Below are 27683 nucleotides of genomic sequence, written 5' to 3' on the forward strand. Positions count from 1 at the left end.
TACAACATTTCTTTGATCTTTTTTGTCATGATAAATGAATCAGCACGGCTTGGATTTGGTTTTATAACCCGGTAGGATGAGTTCGAATTCTGGTGATGGATAGAGAGCCTGTGCCTGGTGCACCTGCATCCCAAGAGATCAATCACGTGCAGTTTTTTGTTGGTTCTTATTGTTGTACTGGTCGCGATATGTATTCCAGCGTCAGCCAGCCAGCGTGAGCATTTCCAACAAAAATTCATTCCAGACATCTATTGGCCCAGTGTCAGTGTGAAACCAGCAGAAGAAGCTAGCAAAGCCAGAGTGAAACCAGCAGAAGAAGCCAGCAAAGCCAGTGTGAAACCAGCAGAAGAAGCCAGCGTGAAGCCAACAAGAAGCCATCTTGAGCTAGTTAGCAGCCAGCGTAGAGGACAGCCTAAAACAAAAAAATTCAGCCTCTTAAAGAGTTTTTTATTTGGAAGTTTAAAGTTGAAGTCTTTCCTGGAGAGAAGGATTTTTAATTTGTAATTTGGAGAGATAAGGTAACTAAAATTAATTTCTTTTTTTTACTTTGGGGGGGGGGGGGGGGGGGGGCTAACAAGTTTTTTAACCAGGATTTGCAAGAGCATTGTAAAAGTCAAATTTCGAAAGTTACCTTGTAAATTTTTGAGAAATTGACTAGAGCCAAGTGCAAAGCTCAGTCATTTTCCTCCTCCAACGACTATACGACGGTCAAGGCCAAGCCGTGATAGATCATTTTTTGCGTAGTGTGTTGCATGTTGTGTTGCCCATCTTGATTTTATTTTAGCCAGATTCTTGGTGTGAAGCTTCAACACTACAATGTCAAAGCTGATTAATTTGTTTTCTGATTTCGACAAACTTGAAGGCACAAAATCTTACAAAACATGGCAACGCCTCATCGAAAGCACTCTCATTTATAATGAACTGTGGCATGGTATATGCGACAGTGATATTAAGCCAAATAAACCCATAGATGCAGCTGCACTAGCAAAATGGGAAGTTAAGAATGGAAAAGCATTAGCTCTCATTAAATCTTCTGTCAATGATGAAATGTATGTCCATATAGCAAATGCTACAGATGCATGGTCTGCTTTGAGAACTTTTAAATAATTCTTTGATACTCAGCCTGAATCAAAGAAAGTTGATCTACAATTAAAATTGTTGCAACAAAAATTGACCGAGGGAGGTGATGTTCTTGAATATATCTCCGGGCTTAAGAATATTAAGCAGGAAATCATTAATGTTGGTTTTCAAGCAGTGGATGATAGTTTTATGGTCACAATTTGAATTGGACTTCCTTCTTCCTACACACATTTTTTGGAGACTCTACAATTAACTGGTAAGTTAGAGAAACTAAAGTTTGATGAGCTCTGCAAAATGTTGACCCAACATGATAAAACCTTTGGGAAGAAAAATAAAGTTGGTGAATATATCTTTTTCACAAAGCCTAGCACTAGTAAATCATCAACTGACAGTTCTAGAAACATAGGTAGAGAGAATTTCAATCAAAATCAAGCAACACATAATGTACAAAGTACAGGTAGAAGCCAAAGCAGAGGAAACAACCTCAATAGTGGCAGCAGTTCAGGCAGGAGTAATTTTCAAGGCAGAGGAAACAATCAAGGAAGAGGCTATTTCCAAGGAAAAGGAAATAATAATCAAGGTAGAGGACAACCTCAAAACAGAAGTCAAAGCAAAGGTAGAGGGAAATCTCCAGGAAGAGGAAGAGACTTAAGTCAAATTGTGTGTCGAAGATGTAACAAAGTTGGACATTATGCTGAAGATTATCGAACTTCTCTTAATAAAATTCTCAAGTTTCATGAGCACTCAACAAAATTTGCAAATGATCAAGATGATGATAACTCAGAATATGTTTTTACTTCTTCGCTGGCATTACAACTTTCATCCCATATTAGAAGTGATTATGAAGATGCTTGGAGCTTGGATTCAGGGGCAACTCAGCACATGACTTGTCGACGTGATTTTTTTTGGAATTTTCAGGATTGCCAACTTAATTCCATTTTTCTTGTAGATCATACAAAACATACTCCTTATGGAAAAGGAACAGTTAACGTTTTTCTCCCTGGAATTGGAGAAAAAATGATTTCAAATGTATGGTATGTACCAACCTTTAAGAAAAATTTATTATCTTTAGTCACGATTCAACAAGCAAGACATCAGGTAATTATGGAAGATGGCCTAGTTAAGATTAATTCAGTCAAACACAGCTTGAAAACTATGATGATAGGTTATGAAGATGGAAAATTGTTAAGGATGAAAGGGACAATTATTCCAAGGCATTCTGATTTTGCAGAGGCAGTGACTACAGGAATTTCACCTATAAGATTATGGCATGTGAGATATGGACATTTAAATTTTGATAGTCTTTCTCAATTGCAGAAACAAGGGATGGTTAAAGGACTTCCCACTTTCAAAAAGGAAAATGAAAAATGTGAAGCTTGCATTTATGGAAAACAAAGTCGAGACAGCTTTCCAACAAGTTCATGGCATGCAAACAGGCTGTTGCAACTAGTTCACAGTGATGTTTGTGGACCACTACAAACTTCATTCGATGGTTGAAAATATTTCTTACTATTCATTGACAATTTCAGTAGAATGACTTAGGTTTATTTCTTAAAGCAAAAGTCAGAAGCATTTGAAAAGTTTAAAAAATTTCGCCAACTTGTTGAAAATGAAATCAAAGAAAAGATAGGTACTCTCAGAATAGATAATGGTGGAGAATTCACTTCAACTGAATTCAAAACTTATTGCAGCGATAATGGCATAAGAAGATATCTTACAAATGTTTACACTCCACAACAAAATGGAGTAGTAGAAAGAATGAATCGCTCCTTGTTAGGAATGGCGAGATCTATGTTAACTTTTAAAAGGTTAAGTCCAACATATTGGGCAGAAGCAATTCATACAGTTGTCTACTAAAGAAACAAATCTCCAACTGCTTCTTTAGATGGAATCACACCTTATGAAGCCTGGTTTGGTTTCAAACCTCGAGTTAAACATCTTCAAGTTTTTGGATCAGTATGTTATGCCTTAGTTCCGAAAGAAAAATGAACTAAGCTTGAATCAAGAACTTTGAAATGCACAACGATTGGCTATTCTGATGAGAAGAAAGGGTACCGTCTTTTGACCTATGGAAAATTTATTGTGAGCAGGGATGTAATTTTTGATGAAACATAGAGTAAGAGTGCTGAAGAAATCGAAAGTCTTCTTCAAATGTTAGAAATTAAAGGCAGTCAAAGAAAAGGAAATATGCAAAGTCAACCAAATTCACAAAATTGGTATGAACTTGATTTTCCTTCATCTGAAGACGATTCCTCCAATCCATCTAATTCAACAACACCATCAGGATCTTCTGGTAGTTCATCCACATCTTCAAGAAGCAACAGTTCTTCAGACAGTTATTCTCCACCTCCAGAGTCTTCAACTGATCGACGAACGTCAATTTATATTAATCCACTTTACAATGATGGTGACTTTTCAGAATCTCAAACAAGTGAGCATCAAGTACCAAAATGGGCAGTTCAACTTTTGAAAGATGTAAGGCCTGATGAGCAAAATAAAACAGGAACAAGTCACACAGAAGTGAAGGAAATTTGCACTGATAGCACATGATTTTACAGAACATCCACATGCAACGAAACAGTAAAACATAAAGAATGGCAAGAGGCTATGATTGAAGAATATCGAGCTGTAATTGATAACAACATTTGGAAACTTGTTGATTGTCCTCAAAATGTTAAACCCATAGGATGCAAATGGGTTTACAAAATTAAGTACAACCAAAAGGGTGAACTTGAAAAGTATAAAGCAAGACTTGTCACTAAAGGTTTTGCGTAGCAGGAAGGCATTGATTATGAGGAAACTTTTTCTCCTATAGCTAAATGGAACACCATCTGATTAACACTTGCATTGGCCGCTCAGAAAGGATGGAAAGTTCATCAAATGGATGTGAAAAGTGGTTTTCTCAACGGGGATTTACAGGAATAAGCGTATATGACACAACCACCAGGTTTTGAAATTGAAGGGCAAGAACATAAAGTCTGCCAATTGATCAAGGCTTTATATGGGTTAAAACAAGCTCCCTGAGCTTGGTATGCAAAAATGGATGAATACCTTAGGAAAGTTGGTTTTCAACGTAGTGAATCTGATGATACTTTGTATGTGTGACAACAGGGCAAATATCTGGTGATTCTTGTTATGTATGTAGATGATTTGATCATTATTGGAGATAATGATGATCATATTGCCTAGGTGAAAAAGGAGTTACATGCAGATTTTAAGATGACAGATTTGGGATTATTTCACTACTATCTTGGAGGTGAAGTCTTCCAATGTCCACATCATATTTTCATTTCTCAGAGTAAGTATGTGACAAAGGTTCTTCAGCAATTTGGTATGTAGGATTGCAAGCTTATTCTTACGCCCATGGAGCAAAACTTGAAACTTTCAAAATTTGAAAGGGGGGAAAGGTGGACAACACTACTTACAGACAAATGATTGGCGGCTTGATTTATTTAACAAACACTCGCCCTGATCTATCTTATGCAGTTAATATTCTTTCACGTTTTATTCAGGAACCACGAGACAACCACTGGAATGTAGCCAAAAGAGTTCTTCGATATATCCAAGGAACAAAAGATTTTGGTCTTCTTTACACAAATACTAAAAACTTCGTACTTGGTGGATTTTCAGATGCCAACTTTGCTGGAAGTATTGATGATTGAGCATCAACATCAGGTTATTTAATGAACATGGAGTCAGTAGCAGTGTCTTGGAGTTGTAAGAAACAAGCTACAGTGACCACTTCTTAAGCAAAAGCGGAGTACATTTCAACATGGGAAGCAACGTGTGAAATTGTTTGTTTGAGTAGAATTTTGCAGGACTTGGGCATTTCTCAGGCAGAAGCTACATCATTATTCATTGACAGCCAATCAGCGATCAAACTTGCCAAGAAACCAATTTTTCATTCAAAGACAAAGCATGTGGACACCAAGTATCATCATATCAGATCTCTCATTGCAAAATATGTCCTCAAGCCAATTTATTGTCCTTCAGAAGATCAAATCTCCGACATTTTCACGAAACCACTTGGCAGAATAAAATTTACTAAGTTCAGGGATGAACTTGGTATCTGTTGTAATGTATCTTTGGATCATAGGGGGGATGTTGGATGATCCAAAAATAAATATTATCATAGGTTATTAAGTTAGAATAAAATAATTATTAATTTAAGATATTAATCTAGAATATTTAATTATTTAATGGAGACATTTAAAATTAGTATATTGTTGTAAAAGATATCTCTACAAATGTGTTGTATCTTAGGCTCTATTTTAGGAAAATTGTTAGTAAGATTGTTTGAATAGTTTTTATTGTAAGCGGACACTTGTTATTGTATACGTGATCCATAATTAGAGGTAGTTAGGACATTGAGCTTATAAATAGCTCATTGCAAGAGTGTTTGGTTGTTCGGGTGTAAACTCTTGCAAAATTTCAAATGTAATTGTTTTTTTTTTATTAATAAAATTACGTGTCTAAAGACACTTCTGCCATTAAAACTGAATATATTATGTGCATCTAATGCTAATTTATGTACAAGAAGAAACTTATTTACACAATCCCTTCCCTGAAATTATTCCAAACATCTGTTGATATGATCATAAAGATAAATATGTGATTCAAATGTTTGAAAAGAATTCAGAGAAAGAGGAAACATCAAACCAATATTCAATGTTAAATCCTTGCAAATGAAAGGTTGTTGTAAAGGAAAAAAAAATCAGAAATCTTCTTTCCAAAAAATCGAGTGGATAACAATGAGGAAGATTTCTGAAAGGAATCCATGGCTGGTCAAAATGTATAGATGTACTCTCGAGTGTTATCATTTGTGTAGAATGCATTTGGAAATATGAAATCAATTGTCTAATCATAAGATAAAACCTCAACCTAAGAAGAAATTGAAATAGATGATTGAAATTTTGAAATTGATTATTGCATGTACCAATTAATGCATTTGATGAGAGTGTGGAACTTTGTTGCTCAAGATGCCAACATAGTATGTGCACGAAATCAAAAATAGAATTGAACAAAGAAAGAATTGAAAAGAATGAGAGAAAGATAATTTGTAATATATAGCTATGTTACAAATTATGTTACAACATAGTGGAAGTTTGTTTTCAAAGATTTCCTTTTTACAAGTGATTTTAAATTTAAAATCAAAATTATCCTCAAGATGAAAACTACAAAAAGGTATATTATTATTTTGTTGAAGGCTCGAAAATATATGCCTACAACAATATAAGGGATACCACTCAATAAGAAGTTAGAGAAACTCCTTTTTCATTGAAATGGTGGTTCTGAGGTCCAGTTACCTTCTCTCCATATCCACTAGCTTAAAGTATGACTTTCATCTACCAATAGACAAGAGACATAAGATCAACCCTCTTGTTGATCAGGCAAGGAAGTGATCCTTAAGCTAATCTAGGGCTCAGACAAGCCACAAATAAAGTTTGCCTCTTTAGGAAGAGGACTTCTAGGAATGTATTAATTAATCTAAATATAAACTAACACTAGAATACAAGCAAAAGTATAGAAAACCTAAAGCTATCTAATTAGGAAGTTGTAGATCTAACCCAACTGAGAGCAAGATAACTAATTGGATTGAGATTTAAATATGTCTAGCTTATATTGAATATCAAGTTGACAAGCCCATGGGGCTTTGGATTGACGGTGAATGGGTGCGCTGTTAAGGCACTCCTTGCGATAGGTCACCGGTTCAAATCCCCCATGGGTACTTAGGTTAGTCTTAACTAGAAAAAAAAAAAAAAAAAAAAAAAAAAAAAAAAAAAAAAAAAAAAAAAATCAACTTGACAAAGTAGTTTAATCAGTTGATATTATGATTACCAAACATATCCTGTTCAGAGATCCTTTCACCAGAATTATTAATCAACAACATTTAGGAAGTAGTTCACAAAAATGATGATGATTAGTAATCCAACGACTCAAATGATTAAACAATAATACAAGGAAATTGTGCACACTATATTACTGTTTGTTAACGCAGAATTAAAAGGTTGATCTTTGAGTAAATAGTTACTTAGAAATCAGAGTTCAACACATAAGAGCAGAGATAAACAACAATAATTGAAATAAATCACTCACATAGACAATAGTGCACAAATATGACTGAAAATCACAAGTCTCTGCTATAATAAAATGAAACTAGTATTAAAACATTAGTATCTTGAATACCAATTTATTAATTCGAATTCCCTTTCTTTGATCTTCAAGATTCCTCTACAACTCATAAACTTTGCTAAAGAAACAAGAGTTTCAATAGTGTAAGCTCTTCTCAGCATACATAATTTAGATATGTAAAAGATAAATATCTCTATTCCTCATATAAGACATTAAACTCTCCTCTCCTCTACAACCCTAAATCCCTATTACAATAGTGCTTTTAGAGTCCTGAATTGTAGAGTAGAGAAGGCCTTTTTCCATGGTTTGAATCCCTATTACAAAGGCAAGAGATGGTATTTGTACATACTGGGAATAATAACAATCTCCCTTGATTTTCTCAACAGATGAAGCAAATAAAGGTAAAATAGAAATGAATTATTCCTTTAGATCACATTCTGGCTGAATATGAATGGCTAGTACTTGAGGAGATGCCCAATTTTTCTCATGCTTGGATAAGACCACATTCAATTGCTTCAACAACGATAGTAATTTCCTACCCATTTTAGATCCGCTTTTCCACCTTGAGGAGTTCTTTAGAGATAAGTTGGATCTGTTAGTATATTTCTTCCTCAAAGCTTCTCTGCCAATACAGGGCCAAAATTAGTCGAAATTGGGGAGAAAAACAAGCCAAAGTATAAACAAACTATAAAATCAAAAATATGAGTCGTGAGACCGAATTAAAATAAGTTAAATGATTTTTTTCATATTTAAACATTACAACCGTACCAAATAGTGACACGTGGCAGCATTTGAGTGGAATCGGAGGTAAGCCCATCAGGAATTTTTATAATGTGCCTAAACAAAAAGCACCGATATTGGGAGGATCTGATATGGAGTGGATGCGATTTCAAATTTAATTATTTTTTAAAAACTATATCAAGTCCAAATATTGAAGGTGAATGGTTATCGGGGGTTTTACGAATTTTACCATTTAAAAGTTTTGATATACAAGAGGATGTGATATTCCGATTTGACCATCGTTAATACGCATATCAAGTTCGGATGTCGGAGCCTGATAGATATCGGAAGTTAGAGGGAGAGGAACATTGGAATATCGACGATGAAGAGATTATAATAAAATCTTTCGGAAAAGATCACATAAGAGATATTATCGTCGACGTGTTTTGAACCAGCTAGTGTGGTTCATCTTCAGGACAAGATGAGGAATAAAATCCAGGCATTTAGATAAATAGATGTAGATGGTTGCTAACTAGCCATTAGGGATAACATCCTATTTGACTAAGGGTAGGAATTAGAAAAGATTTTGACCAAAAAAGGTTAAGGGAAAAGAAATTAAAAATAATTGGATAAAATAATGATGTAAAAATTTATAGTTTAGAAAAAATAATAACCACTTATAACTGTAGAAATTTCTCTATAGATCAGCTGGCTCTGATACCATGTAGAAATTCTGCAAATTCTCTACAAATCTCACACTAAGATCATGTAGAAAATCTGACTGTAGATTAACCCAATAATGCAATATAACCAAAGAAAAATGCTACAATCTACTTCTACTATCAATTTGTGGAAGCTTAAATATTGAGCAAGATCGAGCTGAACACATATAACCATAAGAAGAAGAATCAATGCACATGAAACACAAAAAATACTTAGGGGAAAGCCTCAGCTAAAAACCCCACTATCTGTATTATCATACAAGGTGGAAATACATAAGAATTATACAAAGCCTTAGCTCTCAAAGCTATCCAACTCTCAGTACAATCCTCCTAGATGCTCACAGGAAATCAAAGCTTCTCACAAGCCTTCTCCTCTGCCCTCCAAGCTCCTATTTCCTTGCACAATTCCTCTAGGATGATCTTCTTCACCCAATGGAAAACCGCTCTCAAACACTGCTCTAACACACTGTCAGAACTGCACAATCCTCAAGGAACCTTACCTTGACTGCATGCATGAGTTTCCTTTATAGGAGAAAACATGCAACTAATAGTACATTGTCCTTGACATTTAGCTCAACTGGGTCTTTCTCAGAATAGACATGCATGAGTTTTTGATGAGGGAATCTTCAGTTATCTGGAGTACACTAGTTGAGTGCATGCATGCATCAACTGACTGATAACTCACAATTAGTTCCTCAAATAGTTTGGAACTAATTTAACTGGACTTAAATCAGTAAACTAAGCTAACTAATTACAACTCAAATATAACTCAATCTTATCTCCTTAATTAAGGGATAATCTCCTTAATTTAAGGGATAACTGTTGCATGGCTTCAAGAAGACTTCTAACTTGAATTCCTCCAACTAATTAATCCATAATGAATTAATTAATTATTTACAAGTAGCTGGTGAGACTAAATTCGATTTGAATTCAAAATTTTAATTCAAGGACAAATTAAAATTGGAATTTCTGGATTCTGTTTTTATCATTTCTTGTTTCTATTTTCAACACTCCCTCTCAACAAGAAAGGAATACAACTTGATCCCGATCATGAACCTTTGGAATGTTATGCATGCAACACTTCTCCCAAGTGTTGTTGCTCCAGAAACTCCAAAAAAAAAACATCCAACCTTAATCAATACGATGCATCTGTCATCAAAGTCTCTGACTGCTATTGCCTCTGTCAACTGAAAAATTTGTGCTTCGGCTGACTCTGCCTTTCTACAATATTGTCAATCCTTCTCTACACTCTTCAGTGTCTGACTGCTCTAGCCTTCGTCACTTTGATCTCTGACTGCATCAATCCCACTGATTCCTCCCACTACTATGTACTTTGGGCTCCCGTAGCAAGGTACAATCCATGAGATAAAACCTCTCAATGGACCCTGCCCAATTTCAGCCTTCTTGGGACTATCACTTCACATCACCCCACCTCACACCTGTAGGTATGGCTGCATGTGATCCCTCTTCCCACTTTTCTAATTGTGGCTCCTCCATAATTGTCTGATACTTCTTCTTGGACTACATGTTGAGAGGTAATTTACTCTCCCTCTCAATCACCAAGTCCCTAACATTTGCCTTGCTCCTCAAGGCTTTGCATGCATCTTGAACCTCAAGAGCATACAGGTTCTTAACTCGTGAACCGATCTATTTCACCTGTCATGTGGTGATGTGTCTAAGGAACACCTTTCCTTTACTGAAGACAACATCATTGCCTTTATCCTCCAACATCGCAACCGATACCAAGTTCTTCTTCAGTCCAGGCACATACTTCACATATGTCAAGGTGATAGGAGGTCCATGCTCCCTCTGAAAAGCAATCGTGCCCACTCCTGAAACACTATACCTTTCGTCATCACCCATCTCTATGCGCATCTTGAGGTCTTTCTCCTCCAAGGTACTGAATAAACTTTTATCACCGGTCATGTGGAATGAGGCTCCACTGTCAAGATACCAACCACAACCCATCATCGATGACACCATGCATGCGATGAGGGTAAAATCCATTTCAAACTGAGAGGCTAATGCCTCACCTTTTGATCCTTCTGAGGATCCCTTCTTGTGCTTCTTCGATGGGCAATTAGTTGCATAATGTCCCATCTCGTGACAATTAAAGCATCTCACTTTAGACTTGCCACCCTTCTTCCCTCCATGAGAAGAATTTGATTTGGATTGGGAAGTCTTCCCCTTCCCTTTCCTTGCCTTACTTTCTAAGGCCAAATTTTCTTCATCATCATCCTTAGATGAAGAACCATCTCGTGTGCTCCTCTTGATCTCCTCCTGCATGAGATCCGACCACAGTTGTTCCCAATTTAGAAGTTTCTCCCTTCCATTCACACAGTCCTGGTAGTTATTCCAGCTCTTTGGAAGGCCAAGGAGAATGAGGCTCAACATATCATCATTGACAATAGTTATTCCCACACTGTTAAGCTCATCTGTGCAAGTGGTGAGCTTGTTCAGATATGTGGAAATAGTATCACCGTTCTCCATCTTGATTCTTGGAGGCTTATCCTTGAGTCCCAATTTCCTCTGATCGCTACTATTCTGGTAGAGGTCCTTCAATGTCTTCCACATTTAAAATGGAGTATCCTTCCCATGGAGACTCAAGACAATATGGTCTTGAACTCCCTCAAGGATGATCCATCTCACCTTCACCACACACTTCTTCCACTCAGCCAACTCTTGTGCATTAGTTGAACCTGGCTTTGGGATTTCTTGATCAATGAATTCCTTCAAGCCATTGTCTTCTAATACAGCCTCCATGCGATATTTCCATGGTATGTAATTCGAGTTTCCTTCCAAGGAATACTCAAGTCTCAAGCCATAGAACGCCATTGGCCAACCTGGAAGTATGATAAGAATTTGATTTGCACCTGCAACCCCAAACTTCAAACTTCGAATTCTCTTCTCAATATACTGTTCACAGCTCCGATAAACTAGGCTTTGATACCATGTAGAAATTTCTCTATAGATCAGCTAGCTCTGATACCATGTAGAAATTCTGCAAATTCTCTACAAATCTCGCACTAAGATCATGTAGAAAATCTAACTGTAGATTAACCCGATAATGCAATATAACTAAAGCAAAATACTATAATCTACTTCTACTATCAATTTTCGGAAGCTTAAAGATTGAGAAAGATCAAGCTGAACACATATAACCATAAGAAGAAGAATCAATGCACATGAAACACAAAAAATACTCAGGGGAAAGCCTCAACTAAAAACCCCACTATCTGTATTATCATACAAGGTGGAAATACATAAGAATTATACAAAGCCTTAGCTCTCACAACTAGCCAGCTCTCAGTACAATCCTCCTGGATGCTCACAGGCAATCAAAGCTTCTCACAAGCCTTCTCCTCTGCCCTCCAAGCTCCTATTTCCTTGCGCAGTTCCTCTGGGATGATCTCCTTCACCCAGTGGAACACTGCTCTCACACACTACTCTAACACACTATCAGAACTGCGCAATCCTCAAGGAACCTTACCTTGACTGCATGCATGAGTTTCCTTTATAGGAGAAAACATGCAACTGATATTACACTTTCCTTGACATTTAGCTCAACTGGGTCTTTCTCATAATAGACATTCATGAGTTTCTGATGAGGGAATCTTCAATTCTCTGGAGTACACTAGTTGAGTGCATGCATGCATCAACTGACTGATAACTCACAATTAGTTCCTCAAGTAGTTTGGAACTAATTTAACTGGACTTAACTCAGTAAACTGAGCTAACTAACTACAATTCAAATATAACTCAATCTTATCTCCTTAATTAAGGGATAACTGTTGTATGACTTCAAAAAGACTTCTAACTTGAATTTCTCCAACTAATTAATCCATAATGAATTAATTAATTATTTCCAAGCAGCTCATGAGACTAAATTCGATTTTAATTCACAATTTTAATTCAAGGACAAATTAAAATTGGAATTTCTGGATTCTATTTTCATCATTTCTTGTTGCTATTTTCAACAATAACTAAATTAATCAATATAATATTCTAAAAAATCAATAAATAATTTTAAGAGCCATAAATTAGATACTATTAATAAATGATATTCTAAAAAGTATTAATATTTTAATCTTATTCATATAATTATTAAATAATCTTAGATAGTCATAAATTAGATAATAGGAGGATTAACAAACAACATTATAAAATTATATAATATAATCATATTGAATAGGGTAAAAAATAGAAAGGGTTTTTACCAAAAGGTTAAGGGAAACTAATTAAGGAGAATAAATTACTATAAAGAAAGAGGTTAAATAAGTTGAACACACAAAAAAATAAATATATAAAAAATGATTAACTCCCTATATAACCTCATTAATGAATATAAAATTAAATAAATATTAAAGATTAATCCTATTCATATCACCAAAAATAAAAATAATTTAAGAGAGCCAAATATATATATATATATATATATATATAAATTAATCTATAAATAAATAAGAAAAATTTTAGGAAGAAAGCACAGGAATCCAGTTTCTGCTGATACTCCAGCCATCATCTCTATTTAAATTAACAGGCCTCTTTTCAATTTCTAAGGCCTCCCTAAATTTATGATGATGAAAATGGTCAATCCTTGCAATAACCTTAGCCTCTTCAATGCAGATGTGATGATTTGTTTTTTCTACATGCTCTGCCAAAGCGGAGGAGCGAGACCTTCGATGCCTGATGTCAATAGCATGTTCACAAATCCTTTGGTTTATGGATCAACCGGTCTCACCAATATAGGGAGTTCCACAAGAACAAGGAATAATGTAAACACCCTTTCCATCCCTGGGGTTAATCGGGTCTTTAACAGAATGAAGAGAACTTCGGATAGTGTTAAGGGGTCTAAAGGAAGAATGAATCCTATGCTTCCTCAAGATCCTAGCGATTCTATCCGTGGTCCCTTGAATAAAAGGAAGACGCACACCAGAAGACCAATCCTTGGGGTCAATTTTACTCTTAGGGCCTTTTTCAGCATTTTGAAAAGCCTTAAGACCTTGAGACCTACTATAACCATTCTTATTAAAAACTTTTAGGAGGTGGGATTTCTCATCTTCAAGGTGATTTTCATCAGAAACTCGCAATGCCCGAGTGGCTAAGGTGTTGAGAACGCCTAGATTTTGAGCAGGAAAATGATGGGAACTAGCATGGAGATATTGCTCTGTGTGAGTTTTCTTCCGAAAAACTTGATGGGAAAAAGAACCATCATCCTTCTTTGAGATAAGAACATCAAGAAAAGGTAGGCTACCATCAACTTCGAATTCCATGGTGAACTTTATATGGTTTGATTGACTATTAAGATGATGGTAAAACAACTCCAACTTCTCTTTACCATGAGACCAGACGACACAAGTGTCATCCACAAACCTTTTCCAAAGTTTGGGTTGGTAAAGGGTCGAAGACAAGGCTTTGGATTCAAAATGCTCCATGAAGAGATTGGCCACAATGGGGGAAAGGGGAGAACCCATAGCCACTCCGCAGGTCTACTTGTAGAATTCACCCTCGAAACTAAAGAAAGTAGAGGTGAGACAAATCTTAACTAAAAAAGCAGTATCGGGATCAGTGATGCGATAGATAACATCAATGGCCTCATTAATGGGAATATTAGTGAATAAGGAGACCACATCGAAACTCACTAGTTGATCCTCAGGGTCAAATCTAAAATCCTTTAACTCGTTAACGAATGAAGATGAATCTTTAACAAAAGATTATGTCTGGCCAACGAGGGGTTTGAGCTTATTAGCAAGAAATTTCACTAAAAGATAAGTAGGCCCACCAATAGTATTGACAATGGGGCGAAGAGGGACCCCTTCCTTATGGATCTTGGGGAGACCATAGATCTTGGGGGTAAGAGGGTTGCCTTCAATAAGCTTCTTGCTAAGGGAGCTAACAGAGCTACTCGATTTTATGGCTAGAGCGACTGCCTTAGAAATCATTTTTAGGGGGTTCTTAGCGAGCTTTCTGTAGTTTCCACTATTATAAAGGTGATCTAACATATTCTTCCGGTAATCCTCCTTGTTAAGAATGATAGTTGCACCCCCTTTGTCAGATGTCCCTGTTATTGTTTAAAGATTTGAGAGCTTCAAACTCTGGCTTGCTAAGGTTTCTCCTAGGGGGTTTAACCTTTCTAAGGATTACCGCACAATCCTGCCTGATAATATCTTTAATGGAATCAGGTAAATCTCGAATCCCGGATTCAATGTCACAAATAATATCATTCACAGGATTTTTTCTAGGAGCCATAACAAAGTTTAGACCTTTTTCTAAAAGATTAAAAATATGGGAATCGAAAGAGAAACTGGACATATTAACAAACTTATTACTAGAATAAGAAGCCTTTTTAATACTAGTACTATCATCTAAAGAAGAAAGATAATTATTATTAGTTCCAAGTTAATAACGATTTTTATTGTTGTTAATAATAAGTTCAAATTTATTATTATTATTATTAATATTACTATAATGATCAAAATCATTAATATTATTGTTATTATTAAATACATTGTTATTATTATTATATTTATTACTATTATTAAATACATTGATATTATTAATATTTTTATAACTATTATTATTACTAGTTTTATTATTAAGGTAGAAGTTAAAGGAATTAACAAAGGAAGAAGGTTGAAGGGGCATTGGACTATTCAAAACCCTAATATCTGGGATCTCCAGGTCAACCAACAACTGACACTCAAAGCAGGCAAGGGAAGATTGGGATCGGTCGAAGAAGGAATAGGAGAGGCCGAGGGAGAAGGGCGCAGGTTGGGGGAGGGATGGGTGATAATGGAAGGTAGACTGGTCAAAACCAGAGGATGTTGGATAGAAGGGAGAAGCGGATTAGAGCAAGGAGGATCTGTTGTGAAAGGAGGACGTTGGACAGAAAGACGCAGGGGAATCCATAGATTCGCTCAGAGAGGAGGGCCCATCTTTAACCATTGCGGAAGTTAGTGGAACAGAAGATGAATGAGAAATCGAGCAAGGAGGGGGCGACGAAGAAGTGGACGGGATTCCACCGCATCAGTGAGAAGAGGAGGATTGAGAAATCACAAACAGAGAGGAAGATGGACCATGGAAAGAACTAGGTAAGCTGCATGAATAGTTATTCGAAACAAACGATGGGGCCGAACCGGATGGGGAGCGAAGGAATGCTAAAAAGGAATTTGCAGAACCCGCAAAATCACACGAGTTTAATCTGGCCGGGGGCGAGTAGCAATGGAGCATAGAAGGAGAAGACCGAATAGGAGCCCTGATTGATGAGCCTTTAGGAAACAAACCAATAAAATCTGGAACAACGATCGCCTGAGCTGACAGATTTAGTTCTGATGGGGGTGACAAGTTTATAACCCACGCTTGCAGAGTAGAGATCTGATATCTACTTAATTTTCTGGCGGAGACCGGAGAGTTGCCATCTCAGATGGAAGAGGGGATTGGAGGACTAAAAAGACCCGAGGAATTGGTAATCTTGAGAAACTTAGAAGATTGTTTCCTCTTCCAAATATCCTCCAGACGCAGTGCCTTTAATGTTGAACACACATCAATTCTTTCCCAAAGAGCAACAGAAAAAATATTGGAGAGCTCCAAATGAAGAGCTAGAAGTTTCCTGGAGACAAGATCAAGTTTTTTTCTTACCCGTGCTATCTCAGAACAAATTAGGGCCATGCTAGCAGCTAAGAATATCTGATTGTTCCTGGAATTCATTAGGTGATGCTTAATATTAGCAAATGCAGAACAACGGAAGAGTCTCTACATCTTTTGGGGAACACCAGATCAGATTTCATCTTTGCTACCTGCAAACCCGCCTTCTTGAAAATATTAACATTGATAACAATAGCCCTCCCGTGCAGGGTTGAAATTTTTGAACTTAGACTTCTGTGATCAATAATAATTTTAATAACATCTTTTGGAAAAAATCACATAAGAGATATTCTTGTCGACGCATTTCGAACCAGCTAATGTGGTTCATCTTCATGACAAGATGAGGAATTAGATCCAGGAATTTAGATAAATAGATGTAGAGAGCTGCTAACTAGCCATTAGGGATAACAACTAGTTTGACTAAGGGTAGGAATTAGAAAAGGTTTTGACCAAAAAAGGTTAAGGGAAAAGAAATTAAAAATAATTGGATAAAATAATGATGTAAAAAGTTATAATTTAGAAAAAATAATAACCCCTTATAACTAAATTAATTAATATAATATTCTAAAAAATCATTAAATAATTTTAAGAGTCATAAATTAGATAAAAGGAGGATTAACAAACAACATTATAAAATTATATAATATAAACATACTGAATACGGTAAAAAATAGAAAGGGTCTTTACCAAAAGGTTAAGAGAAACTAATTAAGGAGAATAAATTACTATAAAGAAAGAGGTTAAATAAGTTGAATATATATATGTAGAATTTTCTCTACAAATCAGCTAGCTCACTGATATCATGTAGAAATTTCACCTGCAGATCAAACTGATATATGCAATGTACTAAAGCATAATACTAGATCTACATCTACCATAAACTTTACGGAAGCTAATCAACCATGAGCAACATCAAGCATGGACACATATAACTGATAAGAAGGAATCAATCACACATAACACAAAAGAATTTATCCGGGAAAAGCACCAACCTAAAACCCCATCTCTGTATTATCAATCAAGTTGAAATCCTCAACAACATACAAAAAGAATCAGCTCAAAAGCTATCCTTCTCTCTCTGTACTCTGATGATGTAGATCATAAACTACTGAGGTCTCAATATATAGGCCACAAGTCCTCCAATCCCCTATTTCCTTGCGCAATTTTAATTGGGGTCCAATTACATAACATGTGTGAATTGGTCAAATCATACATGTTGTCACCTCAGGTCAAACTAGGCAATACTAGAAGGAATAATATTCCTTCCTCATGCAAGGAATATTCACTAGGAATATCCTAGCAACTGATAGTACATTGTCCCTCATTTGATCTCAACTAGGTCTCTGTTTGAACTACCATGCATCAGTTATCCATGAGTGAATACTAAGTTATCTGAAAATACCAATTGTCACATGCATGCAAGCATCAACAAAATGAATCTCATTAATTTAACAACTTGTTAAATTAATCTAACTGGAATTGGCTAAGTTAAACTAAGTCAACTGATCCTCTCAATATAGAACTCATCCTTAATTCCTCAATCAGTGGAGAAAATCAAGGACACATTCCCCAATCAGTGGAGAAATTATTGCATGTTCTCACAAAGACTTCAAGTTTGATTTTCCTTAACTAATTAACTCAAACTGAATTAATTAATTAATATTCAAACTACTGGTAAGACCAAATTCGAATTTTACTTCCTATTTCTAGTCCAGGGATTGACTAAAATAGGAATCCACACTGCACTGCTAAAAATAGAACTTCTATTTTTAGCACTTCCATTTTTCATTCCCTGTTGCCCAATCCAGCACTGATGCCCAAACTGCTATTTTTAGTAGTGCTATTTTTAGCACTTCTATTTTTAGCAATTTCTTGTTGCCAATTTTCAACACTCCCTCTCAACAAGAAAGGCTTCCTCTTGAACCCGATGCTGTACCTCTGCAATGTTTTGCATGCAACACATATACCAAGTGTGGGTTGCTCCAACAACTCTCGGAACATAAAAACTCCCAACTGACCTCTCCGTTGGGATAGAAACATACTCTGATGTTGAAGCTCTACCTGCTGCTGACAAGTGCTCCCTCTCTGACCTCTGCGCTACTGCAACATATCCATGCATCTCGCACCGTTGCACCCTTCTCTGTGCTACCCTGCACTGTGCAACACACTTGTGCCTCTCACATTGCTGCAGCGTACATGCTCTGCGTTGTCCTGGGATTCCCTGCACTGTAGCTCTCTCTGCCGCTCCATTTGCATCTGTCTCTACCCAATTAGTCAGTTCCTACTACTCCACATCGGGGCTCCCGTAGCAAGGTCTCATCCAAGAGGTTGGGTACATCAAGGATCCTGCCCCTCATCCTTGGGACGATCACTCTACATCGCCCCACCTCCTACCTAGAGGTATGGCTGCATGTGATCCCTCTACCCACCTGGCTCGAAGTTTCCCCCTATTGGAGGTCTCTGCATGAGTAGATGTCTCTACTCAATCTCCTCTCATCTTCCCCTGTTGTGGCTGCTCCACAACCTCCTGAAGCTGCTGCACCAATCGTGGCTCCTCCACAATCATCTGAGACTTCTTCTGGCACTGCATGTTGAGAGGTAATATACTCTCCCTCTCAACCACCAAGTCTCCATCAGTTGCCTTACTACTCAAGGCTTTGCATGCATCTTGAACCTCAAGAGCATATAGGTTCTTGACCCGTGAACCGATCTGCTTCACCTGTCTAGTGATGATGTGTCTAAGGAAAACCTTTCCCTTACTGAAGACTACATCATAGCCTCTATCTTCCAGCATCACGATCGACACCAAGTTTCTCTTCAGTCCTGGTACATACTTGACATCGGTCAAGGTAAGGCGAGCCCCATGCTCCCTCTGAAAAATAACCGTGCCTTCACCTGAGACACTATACTTTTCATCATTACCCATCGCTATAAGTATCTAAAGATATTTCTCCTCCAAAGTACTGAACAAACTCTTGTCGCCAGTCATGTGGAAAGAAGCTCCACTGTCAAGAAACCAAAGACTTCCCACCATGGATGAAACCATGCATGCGAAGAGTGTGAAATCTAACTCGAACTGTGAAGCAAGTGTCTCACCTTGAGATCCTTCCCCGGATCCCTTCTTGGATTTCCTCAGTGGACAATTTATAAGAAAATGGCCCACCTCATGACAACGAAGCATCACACTTTCGATTTGTCAACCTTCTTACCACCATGGGAAGAACTGGATTCGGGAAGGGAAACCTTCTCCTTCCCCTTCTTCACCTTAGTTGCTAAGGCACAGTTCTCCTCATCCTCCATGGATGAAGAACCGTCTCTGGTGCTCCGTCTGATCTCCTCCTGCATCAAATCCGACCATAGTCGTTCCTAATTTGGCAGTTTCTCCCGTCCATTAACTGAGTCCTGGTAGCTATGAAAGCTGTTAGGAAGGCCAACGAGTACTAGACTCACCATATCATCATCAGATGTCACGACCAATACACTTGCAATCTCATCCCTGCATGAGGTGAGCTTGGTCAGATACATAGAGATCGTGTCGCCCTTTTCACACTTGATCTTTCGAAGTTTGTCCTTCAGTGCTAGCTTCCTCTAATCACTGTTGTTCTGATAAAGATCTTTTAATGTTTTCCACATCGAAAATGGAGTATCCTTCCCATGGAGGCTCGAGACTATGTGATCTCGAACTCCCTCCAGGATGATTCTCCTAGCTCTAGCCACACACTTCCTCCATTATGCCAACTCTTGGTCATTAGATCCTGAGGGCCTGGGGACTTCTTGATTAATGAAGTCCTTCACCTTTTTATCCTCTAATACTGCCTCCATGCGATCCTTCCAGGATATATAGTTTGAGCTGCCATCCAATGCATACTCAAGCCTCAAACCATAGAATGCCATTGATGAAATCTGAAATGTGATAAGAACTCGATATCTATATCTAGAAACCACAAAATTCTTCCTTCTTGTATATTGTTCTTCCTTGATAACCTATGCTCTAATACCATGTAGAATTTTCTCTACAAATTAGATAGCTCACTGATATCATGTAGAAATTTCACCTGCAGATCAAACTGATATATGCAATGTACTAAAGCATAATACTAGATCTACATCTACCATAAACTTTGCAGAAGCTAATCAACCATGAGCAACATCAAGCATGAACACATATCACTAATAAGAAGGAATTAATCACACATAACACAAAAGAATTTATCCAGGAAAAGCACCATCCTAAAACCCCATCTCTGTATTATCAATCAAGTGGAAATCCTCGACAACATACAAAAAGAATCAGCTCAAAAGCTATCCCACTCTCTCTGTACTCTGATGATGTAGATCATAGACTACCTAAGCCTCAATATATAGGCCACAAGTTCTCCAATCCCCTATTTCCTTTCGCAATTTTGATTGGGGTCCAATTACATAACATGTGTGAATTGGCAAAATCATACCTGCTATCACCTCAGGTCCAACTATGTAGTACTAGAAGGAATAATATTCCTTCCTCATGAAAGGAATATTCACTAGGAATATCCTAGCAATTGATAGTACACTGTCCCTCATCTGATCTCAACTGGGTCTTTGTCTGAACTGCCGTGCATTAGTTATCCATGAGTGAATACTCAGTTATATGAAAATACCAGTTGTCACATGCATGCAAGCATCAACAAACTAAATCTCATTAATTTAACAACTTGTTAAATTAATCTAACTGGACTTGACTAAGTTAAACTAAGTCAATTGATCCTCTCAATATAGAACTCATCCTTAATTCCTCAATTAGTGGAGAAAATCAAGGACACATCCCCAATCAATGGAGAAATTATTGCATGTTCTCACAAAGACTTCAAGTTTGATTTTCCTTAACTAATTAACTGAAACTGAATTAATTAATTAATATTCAAACTGCTGGTAAGACCAAATTCGAATTTTACTTCCTATTTCTAGTCTAGGGACTGACTAAAATAGGAATCCACACTGCACTGTTAAAAATAGAACTTCCATTTTTCATTCCCAGTTGCCCAATCCAGCACTCATGCCCAAACTGCTATTTTTAGCAGTGCTATTTTTAGCAATTTCTTGTTGCCAATTTTCAACTATATATATATATATATATATATATATATATATATATATATATAAAGAAAGAGGCAAACTCCCTATATAACCCCATTAATGAATATAATATTATATTAAATAACCCCCTATATAACCTCATTAATGAATATAAAATTAAATTAATATTAACAATTAATCCTATTCATATCACCAAAAATAAAAATAATTTAAGAGAGCCAAAAACACACACACACACACACATATATAAATAAATAAGAAAATTTTTAGGAAGAAAGCGTAGGAATCCAGTTTCTGCTGATACTCCAGCCATCATCTCTATTTAAATTAACATGTCTCTTTTCAATTTCTAAGGCCTCTCTGAATTTACGATGATGAAAATGGTCAATCCTCACAATAATCTTAGCCTTTATATGTGATGATTTATTTTTTTATCATGCTCTGCCAAAGCGAAGGAGTGAGACCTTCGATGCCTGATGTCAGTAGCATGTTCACAAATCCTTTGGTTTATGGATCAACCAGTCTCACCAATATAGGGAGTTCCACAAGAACAGGGAATAATGTAAACACCCTTTCCATCCCTGGGGTTAATTGGGTCTTTAACAGAACGAAGATAACTTCATATAGTGTTAAGGGGTCTAAAGGAAGAATGAATCACATGCTTCCTCAAGATCCTAGTGATTCTATTAGTGGTCCCTTGAATTAAAGGAAGACGCACACCAGAAGACCAATCCTTGGGGTCAATTTTACTCTTAGGGCCTTTTTCAGCATTTTGGAAAACCTTAAGACCTTGAGACCTACTATAACCATTCTTATTAAAAACTTTTAAGAGGTGGGATTTCTCATCTTTAAGGTGATTTTCATCGGAAACTCGCAACGCCCGAGTGGCTAAGGTGTTGAGAATGCCTAGCTTTTGAGCAGGAAAATGATGAGATTAGAGCAAGAGGTTATATCGCTATCGTAGATCGAAGATTGGAGGGATATGTTGTATCAACATATCAAAAATAAGATGATATCGGAGATTTTATAGTGTAACCACGTCAAAAGTTATGATAAATGACGGAGACGATGTTACAATTAAACCAATTTTATATTCATATCGGGTCTAGAGGTGGAGATGAATATCGGATAATGGAGGATTGGGTTATCGAAGAAATCCTGATATCAGAAAATCTTATATGTGTACCATATAAAAGTTGCGATATAAGTTGAGACCTGGTAATAGGGAGTGAAGTAGTGACGTGGAAAGGCAAGGCGTCGGAGAAGTGGGCCCAAAGCTTTATGCACTCAAGTCTTTATATGTTTAACGTTATAACATAAAGGCACAAGTTATAATAAGTATTAAGGCCTTGGTTGGGGCGCCTATAAACAATAACACAACCACTTTGTTAAATGAGCCCGGGACTTTAGATTATCATTTTATTATGCCACATTAATATTATTGATCGAACTTTGGTTTATGTAAAGTTTAAACCATTTAACAATTTATTTGAATATGCCAAAAGTCACATTAATAATATGAATCAGACTTTGGTTTATATGATTTAATATGCCTCTTTATATGGCTCAAACTTTGGATATCGAAGATTTCCAAAATGATTTTTCCGATGACAAAGTTTTGATGCCCAAAAGCTCCGATTGATGGTTTATTATACATGCCACATTGTTTAATTAATGATTAAGGCTAAAATCCTATGAATACTTCTTGGTCTCGGGGGCTATGTATAAAATAAAAATAAAATATTTACAAAATATAAATTAATATTTACAATTGAAAATTAATTATTTACAAAAATTAAAATAATATACACCTTGTACATTTTTTAACCAAGGCGACAAAATGATCAAACTTCAAAGGAGTGCCATTTGCAAACTGGATAACCAAATGAGACGAAATAGTATTGATGGAAAGCTTGCTAAAATTTGAATTCAATGAAATAGTCAAAATAGAAATCTGATGAAAATGAAAAAATGGCAAAATTGTAGGATACTTAATCAAATGAAAATCATAAAAGGTGGTTTAGCCAAAAATTTAAGGAAAGGGTCCCCATTATTTGAAATAAATATTTCAAATAATGGGGGGTGTTGGGTTTTCCCTGCAACAAGCTTAAAGCCTATGAATGATTCTTGATCTTGGGGGCTATATATAAAATAAAAATAATTTATTTACAAAATATTTACAATTGAAATTTAAATTTTTGCAGATAAATAAATTTATGAAACAAAAGTACAATTTATATATTTTAACAGGCCAAGGCAGTGAAAAATATTCAATCTTCAATTAGGCGCCATGGACCAAACGTTGAATGAGACCATAAAAAATATGGTAGGAAAATAGAAGCATATTGAACTCATTGAAGCAATCCAAATTCTCAAAATCAAATAGTAATATGACCAACCATGCAATTAAAGTGTCCCCATAGTAAAAAATAAGTGAAGAATGAGGGGGTTGTGTTTTTGCCACAATACGTTGGCAATATAGTAAAAGACACAAGGTAGCCCCTTACAAAGTTGCACAATACAACTAGTCCCACTATACTAGTTGGAACAACCACTTAAAGAGATATAGGTCTAAGTTACAAATATTGACTTCGTGGATTTCCCCAAATGTTGATCAAGACATTTTTCCCGATCAACACCGCCGAATAAAACAAATATGTCCTAGTAGTTTTTTACAATGTTTTATCTAGGAAGATTCAATCTGATATATGATTAACAATAAGATCTTCCATTTTGTAAGTGCTTTATAATGTTTTATCTAGGAAGATTCAATCTAATGTATCATTAACAATAAGACCTTCCATTTTGTAATCCTATTAGATTGTCTTATAGAATGAGTTAGCATGATGTTTTATGTTTTATGTTTTCTATATTTATTATTGACAAGGATTGGATTAAAAATGAGAAGTATTGGTCGATAACTAGTAACTTAATTGAGTGGTCGGATATTGGAGTGGCTTATTATAATAATTTTTCAATGGTTCACTATGTATAATGACTCTATTTATTATGAGGTTTAAGGTTTAATTATGTTTTATTAAATTTATTATTATTTTTTAATTTTAAATTATTATTCAAAATTATATATATATATATATATATATAGATGAATTGGTCATAAAGTTTGAGAATTTATTTCAATGACCTAAAATTTATTAATAAATTATTTTTTAATTTGTTATTGTGTTAATAAATTAGGGGTTGATATATAACTTTTTAAAATTAATTTTATATCAGCTTAGATCCATCTAACTCTGAATCTATCATGGTTGACATGATCAAATCCCTCAAGGTGTAAACTTTTTTTGGAGTGTAGAACGTGAGAATAGGTTTGGACTTAGAGGGATTTAAACTTTTTTTGGAGTGTAGAACGTGAGAATAGGTTTGGACTTAGAGGGATTTGATTCCTCTCAAAGCATGATAGATCCAGAGTTAGATTGATCTAAGTTGGTTCCAATTGTTGGAAACAATATCACCATGACCAATTTGAAATTACCATTATTATGCATATTTGAGATGAATTTCATAATTTGAAATTTTCGTGATTAGGAATACAAATAGTAACAAATAATAATGATGTAACAATGTTTGATATATTGAATATGTTTAGTAATCAACAAAATGAACTATATTGAATAACAAATATTATGCATCATATCATTTAGATGTGATCTTAGGAAGATAATGAAATCTGTTTATTTATTTATGGTTGAGAATGTGTACAAATTTTTTTTACCAGAGCAACAAGTATGATTGCTTTCAATTAAAATTAACTAAATCATTTTATTCATTTTTAATGTTTTATTATAATTGATATTGTTTTTTATTTCGAGAATATTTTATTTTTATTTTAGAAATCACAAGTGCCAACTTAAGATTAAGCACAAAAAGAAATACACATTTATCACATACTAAAATTGAACACAAAAAAAATTCCACATCTCCCCCATACTAAATTGTAAAATACACCTCTCAATACAATAATTAAATTAATTTTAATTTTAACAAAAAAAAATTAATATCGTTATAATTAAATGAAGATTTCAATTTTGATAAAAAAATTAATATCATTATAATTAAATATTCATTTATTTAGCATTAAATATATTTGAATGTGCCACGATGTTGTGTTATTCAAAAATTTAAATGATGGAGTGGTTTTAAACATTAGGTGAAATAATATGTGTAAAATCATTTTAGTATTATTTTATTTCAATAAATTTATTTGATTTTCCCAATGCTGCATAATTTAATTATTAAAAAATTAAAAAACATAACTTATATAATTAGGCCGATAAGCTTTTTTTTTTAATCAGTTCAATAGTCTACACTTTTGTTTTCCTTTTAACACCTAACACACATTTTTTAAAATAGTTGTATGGTTAAACTTTAGACATGTCATTTTTTTTTTTGCTACACGTATCCATGCACTGCTCGAGTTTTTCTAAACACCACCTGCAATAACAATGAATTAGTTAGAGTAATAATGAAAGTAAGGAGCTGTAACTGATTTTTTCTCGTTGGTTTTGATGGCAAAGAACCAAACAAGGGTGTAAACCCTGATGAGTTCGTTGAATTTGGTGCAGTAGTGCAAGGTAGCATTCTTAGTGGAGAAGGTGGAGAAGAAACTAAAGGTAAAGTAGGTCCACAGTTTCTGCATTTTATATTGTTCAGTTCTAAACGAATTTTTGGTTTTTTATCCAGTGATTTAAAATATTGTTGCTCTTATTTATGTGCAGAAATACTTTTACTGGATGTGGCTCCTCTAACCTTGGGTATTGAGACTATTGGTGGAGTGATGACAAAGCTAATTCCAAGGAACACTGTTATTCCTACAAAGAAGTCTCAGGTGTTTACAACCTATCAGGACCAACAAACAACTGTGTCAATTCAGGTTGGTCTAAAATCTTTTATATCGTTCTTCTAAAAACTGCCTGATGGGTTATTTCAATTTTTACAATAGCACGGGCGTAGGGAGGATGATTGACTCAGTCATTTTCCTTTGCAGGTCTTCGAAGGTGAACGAAGTTTAACAAAAGATTGTAGAGAACTTGGGAGATTTGAGCTCTCTGGAATTCCTCCGGCTCCAAGGTTTGTTTCTATTCCTTTGTTCATGTTTCTGTTTTTGGTGAGTCGAGTCTGGTGGACTGGAGAATCAAACCTGTAATATGTTAGCAGGGGAGTTCCTCAAATTGAAGTTACATTTGAAGTGGATGCCAATGGTATCTTGAATGTTAAAGTAGAGGACAAGGGCACCAGAAAATCTGAGAAAATCACCATCACAAATGAGAAAGGAAGACTGAGCCAGGAGGAAATTGAAAGAATGGTGAGAAAGGCCGAAGAGTTCGCAGAGGAGGAAAAAAAGGTCAAGGAATGTATTGATGCCTGTAACGGTTTGGAAACATATGTTATAACATGAAAAACACAATTAACAACAAGGACAAGCTTGCTGAGAAAATCGACTCTGATGATAAGGAGAAAATAGATGCAGCATTGAAGGAGGCCCTCGAATGGCTAGACGAGAACCAGTCAACCGAGAAGGAAGATTATGAGGAGAAGCTCAAGGAAGTGGAGTATGTTTGCAACCCTCTTGTGACCAAAGTTTATCAACAGTTTATCAACAATCAGGGGGATCCTCCTCTGAAGGAGACATTGATGATGATGATTCCAATGACGAACTTTAAATGGGTGTTTTTCTTGTTGGATTTTGGTTTTGAGCAATATAAAACAATGTAGCAAGTAGGATGAAATTTGTGGTTGCGGAAAGCGCAAATAGTGTAGGATGAAATTGCTTCTGTAGAAAACAATATTGTCGATTTATTTGGTTTTGAGCAATATAAAACACTGTAGCCTGTAGGATGAAATTTGTGGTTGTGGAAAGCGTAAATAGTGTAGGATGAAATTGCTTCTGCAGAAAACAAATATTATCGATTTATTTTATCTGTTAGGACTAATGTAATAGTTGAACATTCAAACCAGTAAATCACCTATTAAAGGATGAGAAATCTGGCATTAAAGGATGAGCAATCTGGCATCAAGATAATGCCAACAATTTCACACCTATTGGTGTTGTGGTGTACTTGGTGTTTTGGTGTACTTGGTGGAAAGGAATTCACTTGAGCTCTTCTCTGGAAAGGAACTATTTTGAGTTCTTCTTTATGTGAATACTCATTTTTGGTATAATGATATTTTGTTCAATTTGCTATTGCAATTTTGGCCATTCGATTGTCTAATTTTATGTTTTTGAATTTCTATTCAAAAGAATGCAACAATCTGTGTTTTTGACTTTTTGGAATCTACCTACCAAAC

The 27683-nt window shown here is 35.6% G+C and overlaps 1 protein-coding gene and 1 pseudogene across 2 annotated transcripts; one reads left to right on the plus strand and one right to left on the minus strand.

The window, feature by feature from the left end:
• Window positions 1-248: 248 nt before the first annotated feature.
• LOC149178609 (uncharacterized) lies at window positions 249-14128 on the minus strand. Its single transcript, XM_089422168.1, has 2 exons — window positions 13588-14128; window positions 249-412 (listed from the first exon to the last, which is right to left on the minus strand). Exons 1-2 carry the CDS (start codon window positions 14126-14128, stop codon window positions 249-251), a joined length of 705 nt encoding a protein of 234 aa, XP_089278294.1.
• Window positions 14129-25905: 11777 nt separating this feature from the next.
• On the plus strand, window positions 25906-27097 carry LOC149178610 (luminal-binding protein 3-like; annotated as a pseudogene). Its single transcript, XR_016258863.1, has 4 exons — window positions 25906-26008; window positions 26114-26268; window positions 26383-26465; window positions 26553-27097. The product of XR_016258863.1 is annotated as a luminal-binding protein 3-like (transcript).
• Window positions 27098-27683: the final 586 nt, after the last annotated feature.

This window comes from Pinus tabuliformis, chromosome 4_1, assembly GCF_031772625.1.
Source record: "Pinus tabuliformis cultivar Carrire ecotype Pingquan chromosome 4_1, CPIR1, whole genome shotgun sequence".
In the NCBI taxonomy this organism is placed as follows: Eukaryota; Viridiplantae; Streptophyta; class Pinopsida; order Pinales; family Pinaceae; genus Pinus; species Pinus tabuliformis.